The sequence below is a fragment of the Oncorhynchus mykiss genome, chromosome 18 (genome assembly GCF_057628025.1).
Source record: "Oncorhynchus mykiss isolate SJ-2025 chromosome 18, ASM5762802v1, whole genome shotgun sequence".
NCBI classification, from domain to species: domain Eukaryota; kingdom Metazoa; phylum Chordata; class Actinopteri; order Salmoniformes; family Salmonidae; genus Oncorhynchus; species Oncorhynchus mykiss.
Window position 1 is genome coordinate 12,289,199 of NC_143039.1, and position 18,605 is coordinate 12,307,803.

Here is an 18,605-nt window from a genome sequence, read left to right on the forward strand (position 1 = left end):
TTGGATGTTGCCACACACATACCTACTTGTTAACAAAATTAAGGAAGTTTCCTTTAAAATTATTCATAAATATTATCCTGCCAACCACTGCCAACCACTATATGAAGAAGTTTAAGGAAAACATCAACTCAAATTGCTCCTTTTGTAATGACCACCCAGAAACAGTGTTGCATCTTTTTTGGCATTGTATGCATGTAAGAAAACTTGTCTTGTGGCAAGACATCAGTAGGTTTATAATTGAACACTTTTATGAAGATTTTACACTATTGTGGAGAGATGTACTGTTTGGATTCTTTACATGCAATGGAAATAAGCTGAAACATTTTGATGTATCTAATTTCATTATTCTTTTGGCCAAATTTCATATACACAAATGTAAATTTACAAACAGAAAACCACATTTTCGTACCCTACAAAAAGGAAATTGAACTGTATTTTAAGACGGTTAAATGCTCTACTAACAAAAAAGCTGTTAGAATTGGTAATATATGCATGTCCCTTAAGGTCCTTATGTAATTGTAATGTGATATTGTACCCCCTAGCTCGATTGTCCATTGTTCGTAATCTATGTATGCTTGTGTTCCCTCATGTGCTTTATGTATTGATTTGTTGTTAATAAAATAATAATAATAATAATAATAAAATAACATTTACACAAATATAACGTGTCTGCCGCCACCTACTGTAAGGTTAATAAACTGTAGAAGAAAATACATTTCCTTTACGGAAAAGGGGAGGGGGAACAACGACGTCAAAACAAAATACAAAAATAGATAAATAACAACATCCCACTCGTTCAGTCACAGTCCTATTCAAATCACATCCCTACACAGTCTCATGGGCCTCGTAGGGAGGAACATCTTCAGTCAGTATTCCCTGCAATCAGTGGTGTAAAGTACTTAAGTACAAATATTTAAGTGCCACATCAGTAGTTTTGGGGGTATCTGTACTTTACTTTTGATATTTTGACAACTTCTACTTTTACTCCACTACATTCCTAAAGAAAATAATGTACTTTCAACTCCATACATTTTCCCTGACACCCAAAAGTTCTCCTTACATTTTGAATGATCAGCAGGACAGAATTTTTTTTTAATTCGCGCATCCCTACTGCATCTGATTTGGCGGACTCACCAAACACAAATACTTTATTTTTAAATTATGGATTTTTGATTATGAGTTTTGATGTCGTTGTTCCCCCTCCCCTTTTCCGCAAAGGAAATTTATTTTCTTCTACAGTTTATTAACCTTACAGTAGGTGGCGGCAGACACGTTATATTTGTGTAAATGTCAGTATACCAGAGAATAAGAATACGATGATGCTGTTGAACATGTCGTAATTGGGAACAGGAAGTTTCGGGTCGAAACGACAGAGCTGTGTTGTTGTGTCGATAGTGGTTGTGTCCGTTTCTAATGTATCATTGTAGGTATGTAATAGCATGTTTAAACTTTCTAATGCCGAGAGAATATATAACATACTAGGTAACAAATCCGTCAAGGTATTATCACGTTTGGTAAAGGTTTTAATTGTATGTGTTATTTTGTGGTCAAACCGAGTGAGTGAAGAACGTGTTAAAAAAATATTTTACAAGTCACATAACTAGACTTTGGCTTGATCTGACTGTATATACAAAATTTCGTCAAAGTCATTTCATAAAGATTCCACTTATTTGAGGTCGTTTTGTGTAAAAGGTCGTTTTGTGTAAAATGTTGTTTATTAGCTGGTAAATAGTCTCGTCCAAACCATCCTGGTCTCGCGAGTTTACATACCCTGTTTCGTTAATGTAAGCTCCGGAGATCAGGGTGGTTCGTACGACGCAAGTCAAAAGGCGGCAACGGTTTCGGTTGTCTTTCAAGGAGTTTGCTCGTGGTGAAATGGTGACATCAGGCTGCGTGATGGAGTGTCAAAATAGAGGGAAGCTAACTGAAGTTATCCTTCACCATTTGGAGAGAGAGGCCAACTGCATGGAATGGCGTCGATTAATGCAAATGAATCGGAGCACGTATCAAACTCATTCCATGGAGGACCAAGGGTCTGCGGGTTTTCGCTCCACCCTTGTACTTGATTAATGAATTAAGGTCACCAATTAGAAATCTCATCTGATTGTATAAGTTTTAATTGAAATGGGGGGGAAGGAACCGAGGAGAGTCGGCCCTCAATGGATTGAGTTTGACACCCCTGAAACAATGGAAATGGAGAGTTTGAGAATGCGATCAATGTGGGGGACAGTTCTGATGATATGGAGTGGGAGGATGAGGATGAATGTGGAGGACAGAGATATTGATACTGGAAGCAGAGGCGCATGTGTAACAGTATAATTTCAAACCGTCCCCTCGCCCATACCCGGGCGCGAACCAGGGACCTTCTGCACACATCAACAGTCACCCTCGAAGCATCGTTACCCAGCGCTCCACAAAAGCCGCGGCCCTTGCAGAGCAAGGTCTCAGTGACGTCACTGATTGAAACGCTATTTAGCGCCCACGCTAACTAAGCTAGCCGTTTCACATCCGTTACACATGTAGTATAGAAACTCCAGAGGCCCACGGTAGGGAGCTAGAATAATAATGTGTTAGTTAGAGTGGAAAGTTGGGAGGTGTTTGAGGAGACCACAGGGCCCCATTTACACCCTGATTAACCAAGGCCATAAAAAGAGGTGTAGTTAAACTGGGACGTAGCCGTGTAAATTAGAACTTGTTCTGAAGGAGCCTACCTGGTTAAATAAAGGTGAAATAAAACATTGAAAGTGGTAGATTGTTAATATCTTGTGCTGGTCAGGTTCAGCAAGGGAAGATTCTTCAAATGGAAAATCATAATGGGACGAAGCTCAGAAGCCATGACCCTGGAGCTGATGCTACATTGAAGGGAGTAATAGTCTCTGAGGTCCCAATATCTATGTCCATGGATGATATTGTTAAAGAACATGTGAAGGGAGACAGAGTGGTTGAATCCTTAAGGTTGATCAGCAGGAAAGAGGGTTAAAGAAGTGAAAGCTTATCAGTGCTGTTGAGGTGTTAGAAGGTTTTGTCTGGAAAAGTACAGAATAGGATTCCTTAGATTCACTGTCAGAGATTTTGACCCAGCCTCATTAATAAACCAATCAACTGTATTTATAAAGCCCTTCATATATCAGCGGATGTCACAAAGTGCTGTACAGAAACCCAGCCTAAAACCCCAAACAGGAAGCAATGCAGGTGTAGAAGCACAATGGCTAGGAAAAACTCCCTAGAAAGGCCAGAACCAAGGAAGAAACGTTGAGAGGAACCAGGCTATGAGGGATGGCCAGTCCTCTTCTGGCTGTGCTGGGTAGAGATTATAACAGAACATTGCCAATATGTTCAAAAGTTCATAGATGACCAGCATTGTCAAATAATAATAATCACAGTGGTTGTCGAGGGTGCGACAGGTCAGCCCCTCAGGAGTAAATTTCAGTTGGCTTTTCATAGCCGATCATTATGAGTATCTCTACCGCTCGTGCTGTCTCTAGAGAGTTGAAAACAGCAGGTCTGGGACAGGTAGCACGTCTGGTGAACAGGTCAGGGTTCCATAGCAGAACAGTTGAAACTGGAGCAGCAACAGTGAATCATCACAGTGTTTTTAAATGCCAAAGAATGGGACATGTAGCTGTTGAGTGAAAAGATGTGCCAAGTGTGTTGGGGAACATGATTACAGTGAATGTTGGAGCATTGTGACGGTGAAGTGTTGCAATTGTGCGAAGGACACAGAGAGCAGCATATGGTGGATGCCAGGTGCAGAGAGATGCTCAGATATAGAATCCGTCATGATGTATCATATGCAGAGGCTGTAAGACAGACTGGTGGAACTACAGTGCAGACTGATGGAGCTTAATACAGTGAAGACAAGGTTATTCATAAAATAGTACATAGTGCTGCCTGAAACATACTGTGATCTTGTACTAAATGGTTGTCTAGTCATTTATACATTTATGTGAATTTAGGAAATCTACTATAGATTAAGTGTATTTATGTTGTGCAATTTAAAATGTGTACTTTGTGTCTAATGTGAATGAATGTTTTGTCAAGGATTATCTACCTGATCTACTGAAATGAGATAATTGAACATTAAAAAATAGAAAATATTTTTACAGAATAAAGTGCCAGAACTGTCAAGAAAATAACTTTTGTGTCCGTTTGTCTTTATTACTACAGACCGACTCAGATTAAGTCTGAGGCCGGCAACATCAACAGTGAGGACAAACCCAGCCTGTCTCTCTCCTTCCACACTGAGTAGAAACCTACAGTCACTGGGTCCTGATTGTGACAGTGGAGCCCAGTTTGCTCTGCAGGATCCAGAGATGGAATCAGTGAAGCTAGAAGACTGCAGTCAAACACTGGAGCTGAATGTCAACATTAAAGATGAAGAAGAGGAGGAGAAGATTAGGACAACTGTTAGTCATGGTAAGAGCTGGTTCTATCTATAAGTTATCTTCATATATTAGACCTCCATAAGTTATGACCAGTCTATTGCTAGGTTGAATTCTGTAATTCTGACATCACACATCCCTGAATAACTCAAGACTTCACAGCGAAGCAAAAACTATTTAAACTTGTAACGCCTGCCTTTGCCCACACATTGTCTCAAGAACGTTGAAAATGTTTAATACCCTCAATCACCAAGTTAGGCATACCTCATTTCAAAATAGGCCATGGCATCATCACTGTCGATATTGAATTATAATTTGTTTGCTGCACAGAATATCAGATCTCAACAACGATTGGAGAAGTGTTAACAATAACCAGTAGACTACCACATCCTGATGATTTATATCTGATGCATATATATTTAATATTTTATAGATAAATTTGTAGGAACATCTCAAGGATGATCAATGGAAACAGGATGCACCTGAGTTAATTTCAAAAGTTTGGGGTCACTTAACACCAGTCTCAACGTCAACAACGAAGAGGCGACTCCGGGATGCTGGCCTTCTAGGCAGAGTTGCAAAGGCCAGTTTTATTGCTTCTTTAGTCAGAACCACAGTTTTTAGCTGTACTAACATACATTTAGAAAGGTTTTCTAATGATGAATTAGCCTTTTAAAATGATCAACTTGGATTAGCTAACACAACATGCCATTGGATCACAGGAGTGATGGTTGCTGATAATGGGCCTCTGTACGCCTATGTAGATATTCCATAAAATATCTGCCGTTTCCAGCTACAATAGTCATTTACAACAATAACAATGTCTTCACTGTATTTCTGATCAATTTGATGTTATTTTAATGGACAATCAATGTGCTTTTCTTTCAAAACAAGGACATTTCTAAGTAACCCCAAACTTTTGAATTTATTCATTTATTTCACCACTAATGGTAGTGTATTTATTTTATTTTTATTTTTTTACCTTTATTTTATGTCTAAACCTGTTTTCGCTTTGTCATTATGGGGTATATAACATAACAATGTGGAAAAAGTCAAGTGGTCTGAATACTTTCCATTTCTCCCATTTTGGTACGTTACAGCCTTATTCTAAAATTGATGACATGTTTTTCCTCGTCAATCTACACACAATATCCCATAATGACATCACAATACCCCATAATGACATCACAATACCCCATAATGACACCACAATACCCCATAATAACAAAGCCAAAACAGGTTTTTAGAAAGTCTTGCAAATGTAAAAAAATGAGATGATCCTTGACATGTTTCTACAACTTGGAGTCCACCTGTGGTAAATTCAATTGATTGGACATGATTTGGACAGGCACACACCTGTCTATGTCAGGTCCCACAGTTGACAGTGATTGTCAAAGTAAAAACCAAGTCATGAGGTGGAAGGATTTGTCCGTAGAGCTCCGAGACAGGATTGTGTCGGCACAGATCTGGGGACCGGTACCGAAACATTTCTGCTGCATTAAATGTCCCCAAGAACACAGAGGCCTCCATCATTCTTCAATGGAAGAAGTTTGGAACCACCAAGACTCTTCCTAGAGCGGGCCACCCGGCCAAACTGAGCAATCGGGGGAGAAGGGCCTTGGTCAGGGAGGTGGCCAAGAACCCGATGGTTCTTCTCTGTCAGAGCTCCAGAGTTCCTCTATGGAGATGAGAGAATCTTCCAGAAGGACAACCATCTCTGCAGGACTCCACTAAATCAGGCCTTTATGGCAGAGTGCCCAGACAGAAGCCACTCATCAGTAAAAGGCACATGACAGTCCGCTTGGAGTTTGTCAAAAGGCATCTAAAGGATTCTGACCATGAGAAACAAGATTCTCTGGTCTGATGAAACCAAGATTGAACTCTTTGGCCTGAATGCCAAGTGTCATGTCTGGAGCAAACCTGGCACCATCCCTACAGTGAAGCATAGTGGTGGCAGCAGCATGCTGTGGGGATATTTTTCAGCGGCAGGGACTGGGTGACTAGTCAGGATCAAGGGATAGATGAACGTAGCAAAGTATAGAGAGATCATTGATGAAAACCTACTTGAGAGCGCTCGGGACCTCAGACTGGGGTGAAGGTTCACCTTCCAACAGGACAACGACACGAAGCACACAGCCAAGACAACGTGGGAGTGGCTTCGGTACAAGTCTCTGAATGTCATTGAGTGGCCAAGCCAGAGCCTGGACTTGAACCCGATCAAACATCTCTGGAGAGACCTGAAAATAGTTTTGCAGAGACGCTCCCCATCCAACCTGGCAGAGCTTGAGAGAATCTGCAGAGAAGAATGGGAGAAACTCCCCAAATACAAGTGTGCCAAGCTTGTAGCTTCATACCCAACAAGACTCAAGGCTGTAATCGTATTGTGTGTAGAGCGATGAGAAAAAAAAACACAACTTAATCAATTTTAGAATAAAGCTGTAATGTAACAAAATGTGGAAAAAGTCAAGTGGTCTGAATACTTTATGAATGCATTGTAGATGTTATTTCATGCTACTGAGACTTGTATGGGTGACAACAGTATTGTCAGCATTTGTTTTATTCACTGGGCTATCTGGAGTGCTCAGAGAGCAGACTAAAGAAGTGGAGTAGACAAACTGCCAGTGTTTTAAAGTTATATGAAATGAGTCTGTATAGTTACTAACCCTGGTGATGTTGAGTGGAGGATGATATAGCTCATCATTTTCACGACTTTTTCCTCTTTTTAGTGTTTGACTCCTACCCAGTATTAGAATAGTTTTATTCCCATTCCCATACAGCCTACTGAAATGAATACATACACTACCGTTGAAAAGTTTAGGGTCACTAGGGATGTTATTTTAATGGACAAAAACCTGAGATAAAAATCCAACCAGGAAGTGGGAAATCTGAATTTGGTCTATATTCAACTCGGCTCCTATTGACGATACAGTGGGATATTGGTAATGTTGCACTTCCTACGGCTTCCACTAGATGTCAACAGTCTTTAGAACTTTGTCTGACGCTTCTACTGTGAAGTGGCACTGAAGGAGAGTGGAAAGAGTCAGAGGTCTGCCAGCAGCCACGAGCTGACCATGCCCGTTCACATGAGAGTATGCACCAGTTCCATTTGCTTTTCTGAAGACAAAGGAATTCTCCGGTTGGAACATTATTGAAGAATTATGTTAAAAACATCCTAAAGATTGATTCAATACATTGTTTGACATGTTTCTACTGACTGTTATGGAACTTTTTGATATTTTGTCTGCTGTTAGTGAATTCGCTTCGTGACTTTGGATTTGTTTACCAAACGCGCTAACAAAAGTAACTATTTGGACATAAATGATGGACATTACCGAACAAAACTAACATTTCTTGTGGGAGTCCTGGGAGTGCATTCCGACGAAGATCAGCAAAGGTAAGTGAAGATTTATAATGCTATTTATTTTGTTGACTGCTTAATATGGCGGTTATATTTGTGTCTTGATGGGCTCTGAGCGCCGACTCAGATTATTGCATGGTTTAATTTTTCCGTAAAGCTTTTTTGAAATCTGACACAGCGGTTGCATTAAGGAGAAGTGCATCTAAAATTTTGCATAACAGTTGTATCTTTTAGTAATGTTTATTATGAGTATTCCTGTAAATTGATGTGGCTCTCGTAAGGCGACAATGTAAACTCAGATTTTTGGATATAAATATGAACTTTACCGAACAAAACATGCATGTATTGTGGAACATGAAGTCCTATGAGTGTCATCTGATGAAGATCATTAAAGGTTAGTGATTAATTTGATCTATATTTCTGCTTTTTGTGAATCCTCTCTTTGGCTGGATTAATGGCTGTGTTATTCTGTGAATAGGCACTCACCTAACATAATCGTTTGGTTTGCTATCGGCGTAAAGCCTTTTTGAAATCGGAGACTGTGGATGGATTTACAACGAGTGTATCTTTAAAATGGTGTAAAATACATGTATGTTTAATTATGGGATTTCTGTTGTTTTTAACTTGGCACCCTGCAGTTTCACTGGCTGTTGAAGAGGTGGGATGCTACCGTATCACGTACCCTAGAGAGGTTAACTGCCTTGTTCAGGGGCAGAACGGCAGATTTTTACCTTGTCAGCTCGAGGATTCGATCTTGCAACCTTTCGGTTGCTCTAACCACTAGGCTACCTGTCACCCGTTATGGCCAGAAGAGGACTGATCACCGCTCTGAGCCTGGTTCCTCTCTAGGTTTCTTCCTAGGTTCCTGCTTTCTAGGGATTTTTTTGTGGCCACTGTGCTTCTACATCTGCATTGCTTGCTCTTTGGGGATTTTAGGCTGGGTTTCTGTTAGGCACTTTATGAAAACTACTGATGTAAAATGGGCTTCATAAAATACATTTGAATGACACGTATATCACACCAACTGACTGGTTCTTTTGATATTCACACAGGATACCACGTTGAGACATTCTCTACACCCAGAGAGCAACAGCAGGAAGATCAGAGAGCTAAGAGGTCTCATCACTGCCCACATTGTGAAGAGATTTTCCCATTTCTATCAAAGCTAAAAATACACCTAAAAATGCACACAGGTGAGAAGCCATACTCCTGCTCAGACTGTGGAAAATGCTTCACAACATCAACTGATCTAAAACTTCATCAGAGAACACACACCGGAGAGAAGCCTTACTCCTGCTCTGACTGTGGGGCGAGTTTCTCTCATCTGGGCACCTTAAAAACACACCAACGTATACACACAGGAGAGAAGCCTTACTCCTGCTCTGACTGTGGAAAATGCTTCACAACATCAACTGATCTAAAAGTTCATCAGAGAACACACACAGGAGAGAAGCCTTACTCCTGCTCTGACTGTGGAAAATGCTTCACAACGTCAACTTATCTAAAAGTTCATCAGAGAACACACACAGGAGAGAAGCCTTATTCCTGCTCTGACTGCGGAAAAAAATTTAAAACATCAAAAGAGCTAAAGGTTCATCAGAGAACACACACAGGAGAGAAGCCTTTCTTCTGCTCTGACTGTGGGGCGAGTTTCTCTCATCTGGGCACCTTAAAAACACACCAACGTATACACACAGGAGAGAAGCCTTACTCCTGCTCTGACTGTGGAACTAGTTTCTCTCAACTTTCCCACTTGAAATCACATGAACGTAAACACACAGGAGAGAAGCCTTACATCTGCTCTGACTGTGGAAAATGCTTCAAAACATCAACTGAGCTAAAAGTTCACCAGCGAACACACACAGGAGAGAAGCCGTACTACTGCTCTGACTGTGGAACTAGTTTCTCTAAATTTTCCCACTTAAAAACACATGAACGTATACATACAGGAGAGAAGCCTTACGTCTGCTCTGACTGTGTGGCGAGTTTCTCTCATCTGGGCACCTTAAAAACACACCAACTTATACACACAGGAGAGAAGCCTTACGTCTGCTCTGACTGTGGAAAATGCTTCACAACATCAACTCATCTAAAAGTTCATCAGAGAACACACACAGGAGAGAAGCCGTATTACTGCTCTGACTGTGGAACTAGTTTCTCTCAACTTTCCCACTTAAAATCACATGAACGTATACACACAGGAGAGAAGCCCTATTACTGCTCTGACTGTGGAAAACGTTTTAAAACATCAACTGAGCTAAAAGTTCATCAGAGAACACACACATGAGAGATGCCTGCTTACGTCTTGTCTGATTATTGGGTGAGTTTCTCTCACCATAGCAACTTAACACACCAATGTATACATACACACAGGGGAGAAGCCTTACTCTGTGGAGAGGTGGGCTTGTAAGTCAAACGTCTAGCCAAAGGCTGCGTGTTTGAATCTCATCAGAGAGGACTTTAGCATTTTAACTAATTAGCAACTTTGCAACTTCTTACTAATTTTTTAGCTATGTCAGCATGTTAGCTAACCTTTTCCCTAAACCCATTTAACTCTACCTTAAACCCCTCACCCCTAACCTAGCAACAACAAATTGGAATTCGTAACATATCATACATATTACAAGTTTGTAACATATTGTATGAATAGCAATGCGTAAAATAACATACAAATCGTATTATACTGAACAACAATCTAAACGCAACAATTTCAAAGATTTACAGTTTGTATAAGGAAATCAGTCAATTGAAATAAATGAGGCCCCAATCTATGGATTTCACATGACTGGGCAGGGGCTCAGGCATAGGCCCACTTGGGAGCCAGGCCCAGCCAATCAGCACGAATTTATCCCCACAAAAGGTCTTTATTACAGACAGAAATACAACTCAGCCCCCTCCCAGACAATCCTGCAGGTGAAGAGGTACTGGGCTGCCGTGGTTACATGTGATCTGCAGTTGTGAGGCCGGTTGGATGTCCTGCCAAATTCTCTAAAAGGACGTTAGAGGTGGCTTATGGTAGAGATATAAATATTGAGTTCTCCGGCACCAGCTCGGGTGGACATTCCTGCATTCATCATGACAATTGCACATCCCCTGAACTTGAGACATCTGTGACATTGTGTTGTGTGGCCTTTTATTGTCCCCCTGCACAAGGTGCACTTGTGTAATGATAATGCTGTTTTATCAGCATATTGATATGCCACACCTGTCAAGTGGATGGATTATTTTGACAAAGGCTGAAATGCTCATGAACAGGGATGTAAACAAAGTTGTGCACAACATTTGAGAGACGTTAGCTGACGTTGATGGATTGATGGATTTTTTTTTATTTCAGCTCATGAAACCAACACTTTATGTTTAGTTTATATTTTAGTTCAGTTTTTCAGGGAAACAAAGGTTCAATAACATACTAAATGGATGTTTTTTTGTATAATAGAATACGTTTTGCTCTGAGACCAGGTTGTCCCTCGGCAGTATTCTGTGGGAAGGAGCTATTTTACAATGTTTTACATTTATTTATTGAACCTTTGTTTAACTAGGCAAGTCAGTTAAGAACAAATTCTTATTTACAATGATGGCCTAGGAACAGTGGGTTAACTGCCTTGTTCAGAGTGTGATGATCACTTTTCACCATTAGTTTGGTGGGGATTGTTATTCAACTTAATTTAATGATACACAGCTTATGAAATGAATACATGTGCTTATTAATTGTCTTTAAAACTAGATTAGTTATTTTAGTTACTGATCATGAATGTGTTTGGATAACTGCATTGAAGCAAACTTTATTGATCTGCCAATGAAAAATAAAGTTACATGAATATGTACTGGTCAACCTCTTCTTCTCTTTAGTATTCAGTTCTTCATATTAGATCTGACAGTATGAATGGTTCTTATGGGCTGAGTGCCTGGAGTGTTTTTGTATGACTACAGTCAGGAGTTCTCTCTGACCCTGTGACCCTTGTATTCAGTTCTTCATATTAGATATGACAGTATGACAGTAGGACAGAGAAGTGCGTAGATTGGGCTGAGAGGTTGCTTGACCTCCTGTAGCAGTGGGACGGCCATGAGACCAGAGGTAGCAGAACTAAGTGCTCGGGTTGGGATCCAGGGTTTGAGCCTGAAGGTAGAGATGGGGCAGTTCTTCTTGCTGCACCGTAAGTAAACACCATTGTCTTGTAGTGGATGTGAGATTCGACTGGAAGCCAGTGGAATGTACGGAGGAGCAGGGTGACATGGGGGATCTTGGGAAGGTTAAACACCCAGACGGACTGCAGTGTTCTAGATAAGTTCAGAGGAGACCCATCATTCAGGGCAGGTGAGCCACCTGTTTTGAGCCCAGCAGTTTTAGCGATAAAACAGTGTGAAATAAATTATTTGTTTGCAAACAATGTAAAAAAAAACATATAATTGAGTTATTAACAAAGCTGCATACAAACATGGACTCTTTTTTGTTTTCTTGAGTAAGGCCGTGATTGGCTCAGTGTTCTGTCTTTCATGGGGACAATACGTCACTGCCAGGTCTACTTGAAAATTCAAGCCCCTTCGGTGCTGCGATAGAGTTACATTAGAAGATCCCATCCAAGAAGTCTCACGCTCATTGTCCACAGATAAAATGACATCAAATCATGTGATATCTACAGTCGCTTTGATTGGACTGATCATGTCAACATCATTCTTTCAAAATCTGAGCTAGCAGTCATCATCATGAATCAAGTTGACAATCTACTGGCAAATCCTTTTTAATCTTTGTGATATCAAGAGAAATATGAGAAATTATAGATAAAATGTATTGGTTTTCATCAGCCATTGGACACAAACATTACACAACAAATTGCAAATTCAACAATGAGTGGTTTGGTAGGAGTCAGTGGCTAACTGCAAGCATTGCAAAGCAATCATTAGCCTACAATTCATTGGAGTGTCTCTGTGGTCTCAAGTCTTAAGACTAAGGGGCTCTTTTCCTAGTTTAAAAATGTAAACATTCAACATTGGCCGTGCTGTCGATGAAGCTTGATTTGTGCCGCGCTCAAAACAACATAACTCAGTACTTCAAAATCTGACTTGAGTGAGTTCAATACAACTGGGAACTCAGAGAGAAACAAGCTACGACTGAGAAAATAAGTTTTGAACTTTCATCCAAATCCCAATTGTAAATTGGGAACTCGGGCCTCTTTCTTCAGCTATGACCTGAAGATCACTGACGCCATCATTTTTTCCCCTGAGTTCCCAGTTGTCTTGAAAGCACCATAAATCCAGAGAATGACAGACTTTGATGACAAAATATATCCAGGTAACTGATGTGAAATGGCTAGCTAGTTAGCGATGGTGCTCGCTAAATAGCGTTTTAATCGGTGACGTCACTTGCTCTGAGACCTTGAAGTACTGGTTCCCCGTGGCTTTTGTGGAGCGATGGGTGCTTCGTGGGTGACTGTTGTTGATGTGTGCAGAGGGTCCCTGGTTCGCACCCGGGTAGGGGCGAGGGGACTGATCAAATTCTGAAAGAGCTGCAAAACCTGGACCCGTACAAATCAGCTGGGCTTGACAATCTGGACCCTCTATTTCTGAAACTATCCGCCGCCATTGTCGCAACCCCTATTACCAGCCTGTTCAACCTCTCTTTCATATCGTCTGAGATCCCCAAGGATTGGAAAGCTGCCGCAGTCATCCCCCTCTTCAAAGGGGGAGACACCCTGGACCCAAACTGTTACAGACCTATATCCATCCTGCCCTGCCTATCTAAGGTCTTCGAAAGCCAAGTCAACAAACAGGTCACTGACCATCTCGAATCCCACCGTACCTTCTCCGCTGTGCAATCTGGTTTCCGAGCCGGTCACGGGTGCACCTCAGCCACGCTCAAGGTACTAAACGATATCAAAACCGCCATCGATAAAAGACAGTACTGTGCAGCCGTCTTCATCGACCTTGCCAAGGCTTTCGACTCTGTCAATCACCATATTCTTATCAGCAGACTCAGTAGCCTCGGTTTTTCGGATGACTGCCTTGCCTGGTTCACCAATTACATTGCAGACAGAGTTCAGTGTGTCAAATCGGAGGGCATGCTGTCCGGTCCTCTGGCAGTCTCTATGGGGGTGCCACAGGGTTCAATTCTCGGGCCGACTCTTTTCTCTGTATATATCAATGATGTTGCTCTTGCTGCGGGCGATTCCCTGATCCACCTCTACGCAGACGACACCATTCTATATACTGCCGGCCTTGGACACTGTGACACTGTGCTATCTAACCTCCAAACGAGCTTCAATGCCATACAACACTACTTCCGTGGCCTCCAACTGCTCTTAAACGCTAGTAAAACCAAATGCATGCTTTTCAACCGTTCGCTGCCTGCACCCGCACGCCTGACCAGCATCACCACCCTGGATGGTTCCGACCTTGAATATGTGGACATCTATAAGTACCTAGGTGTCTGGCTAGACTGTAAACTCTCCTTCCAGACTCATATCAAACATCTCCAATCGAAAATCAAATCAAGAGTCGGCTTTCTATTCCGCAACAAAGCCTCCTTCACTCACGCCGCCAAACTTACCCTAGTAAAACTGACTATCCTACCGATCCTCGACTTTGGCGATGTCATCTACAAAATTGCTTCCAACACTCTACTCAGCAAACTGGATTCAGTTTATCACAGTGCCATCCGTTTTGTCACTAAAGCACCTTATACCACCCACCACTGCGACTTGTACGCTCTAGTCGGCTGGCCCTCGCTACATATTCGTCGCCAGACCAACTGGCTCCAGGTCATCTACAAGTCCATGCTAGGTAAAGCTCCGCCTTATTTCAGTTCACTGGTCACGATGGCAACACCCATCCGTAGCACGCGCTCCAGCAGGTGTATCTCACTGATCATCCCTAAAGCCAACACCTCATTTGGCCGCCTTTCGTTCCAGTACTCTGCTGCCTGTGACTGGAACGAATTGCAAAAATCGCTGAAGTTGGAGACTTTTATCTCCCTCACCAACTTCAAACATCTGCTATCTGAGCAGCTAACCGATCGCTGCGGTTGTACATAGTCTATTGGTAAATAGCCCACCCATTTTCACCTACCTCATCCCCATACTGTTTTTATTTATTTACTTTTCTGCTCTTTTGCACACCAATATCTCTACCTGTACATGATCATCTGATCATTTATCACTCCAGTGTTAATCTGCAAAATTGTAATTATTCGCCTACCTCCTCATGCCTTTTGCACACAATGTATATAGACTCTTTTTTAAATTTTTTCTACTGTGTTATTGACTTGTTAATTGTTTACTCCATGTGTAACTCTGTGTTGTCTGTTCACACTGCTATGCTTTATCTTGGCCAGGTCGCAGTTGCAAATGAGAACTTGTTCTCAACTAGCCTACCTGGTTAAATAAAGGTGAAATAAAAATAAAATAAAATGATCAAAGTTATCAAATCAAATGTATTTATATAGCCCTTCGTACATCAGCTGATATCTCAAAGTGCTGTACAGAAACCCAGCCTAAAACCCCAAACAGCAAGCAATGCAGGTGTAGAAGCACGGTGGCTAGGAAAAACTCCCTAGAAAGGCCAAAACCTAGGAAGAAATCTAGAGAGGAACCAGGCTATGTGGGGTGGCCAGTCCTCTTCTGGCTGTGCCGGGTGGAGATTATAACAGAACATGGCCAAGATGTTCAAATGTTCATAAATGACCAGCATGGTCGTATAATAATAAGGCAGAACAGTTGAAACTGGAGCAGCAGCACGGTCAGATGGACTGGGGACAGCAAGGAGTCATCATGTCAGGTAGTCCTGGGACATGGTCCTAGGGCTCAGGTCCTCCGAGAGAGAGAAAAAAAGAGAGAATTAGAGAGAGCATATGTGGGGTGGCCAGTCCTCTTCTGGCTGTGCCGGGTGGAGATTATAACAGAACATGGCCAAGATGTTCAAATGTTCATAAATGATCAGCATGTTTGAATAATAAGAAGGCAGAACAGTTGAAACTGGAGCAGCAGCACGGCCAGGTGGACTGGGGACAGCAAGGAGTCATCATGTCAGGTAATCCTGGGGCATAGTCCTAGGGCTCAGGTCCTCCGAGAGAGAGAAGGGGAGAATTAGAGAACGCACACTTAGATTCACACAGGACACCGAATAGGACAGGAGAAGTACTCCAGATATAACAAACTGACCCTAGCCCCCCGACACATAAACTACTGCAGCATAAATACTGGAGGCTGAGACAGGAGGGGTCAGGAGACACTGTGGACCCATCCGAGGACACCCCCGGACAGGGCCAAACAGGAAGGATATAACCCCGCCCACTTTGCCAAAGCACAGCCCCCACACCAGTTATACGGTTACACCCACGAAGGACTGCCGCCCCACCTTCCTGTTCAAGTGATCACAACACAACAAGGTGAGTCCAAAAATGTCTTGTATGCTGCTGCATAAATGATGTAACATGCCAGGGAGATGTGTATACTGTAGCCTAGAAAGTAATAATAAGTAATAATAAGTCTGTAGTCTGTAGTGTAGTAACATGTTAGTAGCCCATGTGCCTCACCCTAATAATTTGGTCTATTTTCACCTCTTAATTTTTCCCACTGTTCTGACTTGGTGGTAGAGAAATGTAATCATTGAATATTGTAAGGGTTTTCATTGTCTGCTTATATGCCCCTTTATTTATCCTACGGTTCTGACTTGGCGTACAGGGAGAACACTGTAAAAACAGCCCATTTTCTGAATTCTGTCGTACATTTCAAAGTGCTGAACAAAGTTATATTGACTACGTCCGTTATAGCTCGCTCATTAATGTCTTAATCGAAATTACGGATTGCCTCTTATTCGCTTTTCGTCCCCTTATGCCATAGTTTGTACATCTCAATTGTCAGTAGTAACCACATTTCTGTAGTTAGAGGACCTACTTGCAGAACTGGTCTTTCTACTAGTCCTGACATGGTTTCGAGGCCTGTTCAGAAATCTTGCAACCATAAATGCACTGTGACAAAGGATGCTTTAATAGTGAATAAAATGTACTTCATAGCTTTCATTGTTAAGGTTATCAACAACTTGGATTGTGTAAAGCAGAAATACCAGGTTTAAAGTTATCTTGTAAACTGCAGCAGAGTTGTTGGGGGTAACAGATGTTACTGTCGGTATGGTTTTTGATAAGCTGGATAACCTGGGGGTGGATTGTCTCAGAAGAATATAAACCCCAATGTTTGCAAACACAGAAAGGGATCTATTGATATAGTTTAGTAGTAGTGCCTCATCAGAGAGGGAACATTTCAGTTGCTCTACAGTTCTGAAGCTGAATGTAATGATTATCAGTTCTTTACATGTGTACTAATATTCAGACACATTCAGTTGTTTCTATATTTATCTATAATTCAGGGTTTTCACACGGGGCTTCAAGTAAATAAATATTAGTGCCTGAAAAAAGTACTTGAAAGTCCTTGAATTTGACTTGCCACTGTACGACCCCTGATAATTCTTAATATGGTGTGAACGGGAAATACAATTTGTTTTCTGTGAGTGAAATAATACAGTGAAGACAAGGTTATTCATAAAATAGTACATAGTGCTGCCTGAAACATACTGCAATTTTGTACTAAATAATTTTTTTGTCATTTATGCATTTGTGAATTTAGGTCATCTACTATAGATTAAGTGCTCTTATGTTGTTCAATTTAAAATGTGTGCTTTGTGTCTAATGTGAATGAATGTTTTGTCAAGGATTATCTACCTGATCTACTGAAATGAGATGATTGATTAAGAAAAAAGTGGTTTGCTGATGTCAACGTTTTGAAGAAAGTGCTCCGTGGGTGGTGGGGTTGTGGTATGGGCAGGTTTAAAGCTACGGATAACAAACACGATTGATTTTTATCGAGACGGGATTCTGAGGCACATTGTCATGCCATTCATCCACCGCCATCACCTCATGCTTCAGCATGATAATGCACGGCCCCATGTCGCAAGGATCTGTACACAATTCCTGGAAGCTGAAAATGTCCCAGTTCTTCCATGGCCTGCATACTCACCAGACATGTCACCCATTGAGCATGTTTGGGATGCTCTGGATCGACGCGTACGACAGCGTGTTCCAGTTCCTGCCAATATCCAGCAACTATGCACATCCATTAAAGAGGAGTTGGACAACATTCCACAGGCCACAATCAACAGCCAGATCAACTCTATGCGAAGGAGATGTGTCACGCTGCATGAGGACAATGGTGGTCACACCAGATACCTACTGGTTTTCTGATCCTTGCCCCTACCTTTTTTATTTAAGGTATCTGTGATCAACTGATGCATATCTGTCTGTATTCCCAGTTGTGAAATCCATAGATTAGGGCCTAATTTATTTCAGTTGACTGATTTCCTTACATGAACTGTAACTCAGTAAAATCTTTTAAATTGTTGCATGTTAAGTTTATATTTTATTATGTGCGCTAAACAATATATATATATATTGTTTATTGTTTATTGTATATATATTGTATATATTGTATATATATACAGGAGTCGCTGGTGCGCGATGAGACAAGGAAAATATATAAACTTTAAGGAAAATGTATATATATATATATATATATATATATATATATATACATTTTCCTTAAAGTTTATATATTTTCCTTGTCTCATCGCGCACCAGCGACTCCTGTGGTGGACCGAGCTCAGTGCGCGCTAACCAAGGTTGCCAGGTCCACGGTGTTTCCCCCGACACATTGGTGCGGCTGGCTTCCGGGTTGGATGGCGCTGTGTTAAGAAGCAGTGCGGGTTGGTTGGGTTGTGTATCGGAGGACGCATGACTTTCAACCTTCGTCTCTCCCGAGCCCGTACGGGAGTTGTAGCGATGAGACAAGATAGTAGCTACTCAACAATTGGATACCACGAAA

At 41.5% G+C, this 18,605-nt stretch overlaps 3 protein-coding genes across 3 annotated transcripts in view; 2 read left to right on the top strand and 1 right to left on the bottom strand.

Annotated features, from left to right (window-relative positions):
• LOC110516278 (uncharacterized) overlaps positions 1-18,605 on the top strand; it is a 249,588-nt gene that overhangs the window by 172,985 nt on the left and 57,998 nt on the right. The window lies entirely within an intron of this gene.
• Positions 1-18,605, bottom strand: part of LOC110513970 (uncharacterized) — a 129,163-nt gene that overhangs the window by 14,103 nt on the left and 96,455 nt on the right. The window lies entirely within an intron of this gene.
• LOC110528775 (uncharacterized) lies at positions 1,327-11,564 on the top strand. Its single transcript, XM_090207115.1, has 3 exons — positions 1,327-1,427; positions 4,168-4,416; positions 8,793-11,564. The coding sequence occupies exons 2-3, from the start codon at positions 4,314-4,316 to the stop codon at positions 10,025-10,027; spliced, it is 1,338 nt and encodes a 445-aa protein (XP_090063241.1). The 5' UTR covers positions 1,327-1,427; positions 4,168-4,313; the 3' UTR covers positions 10,028-11,564.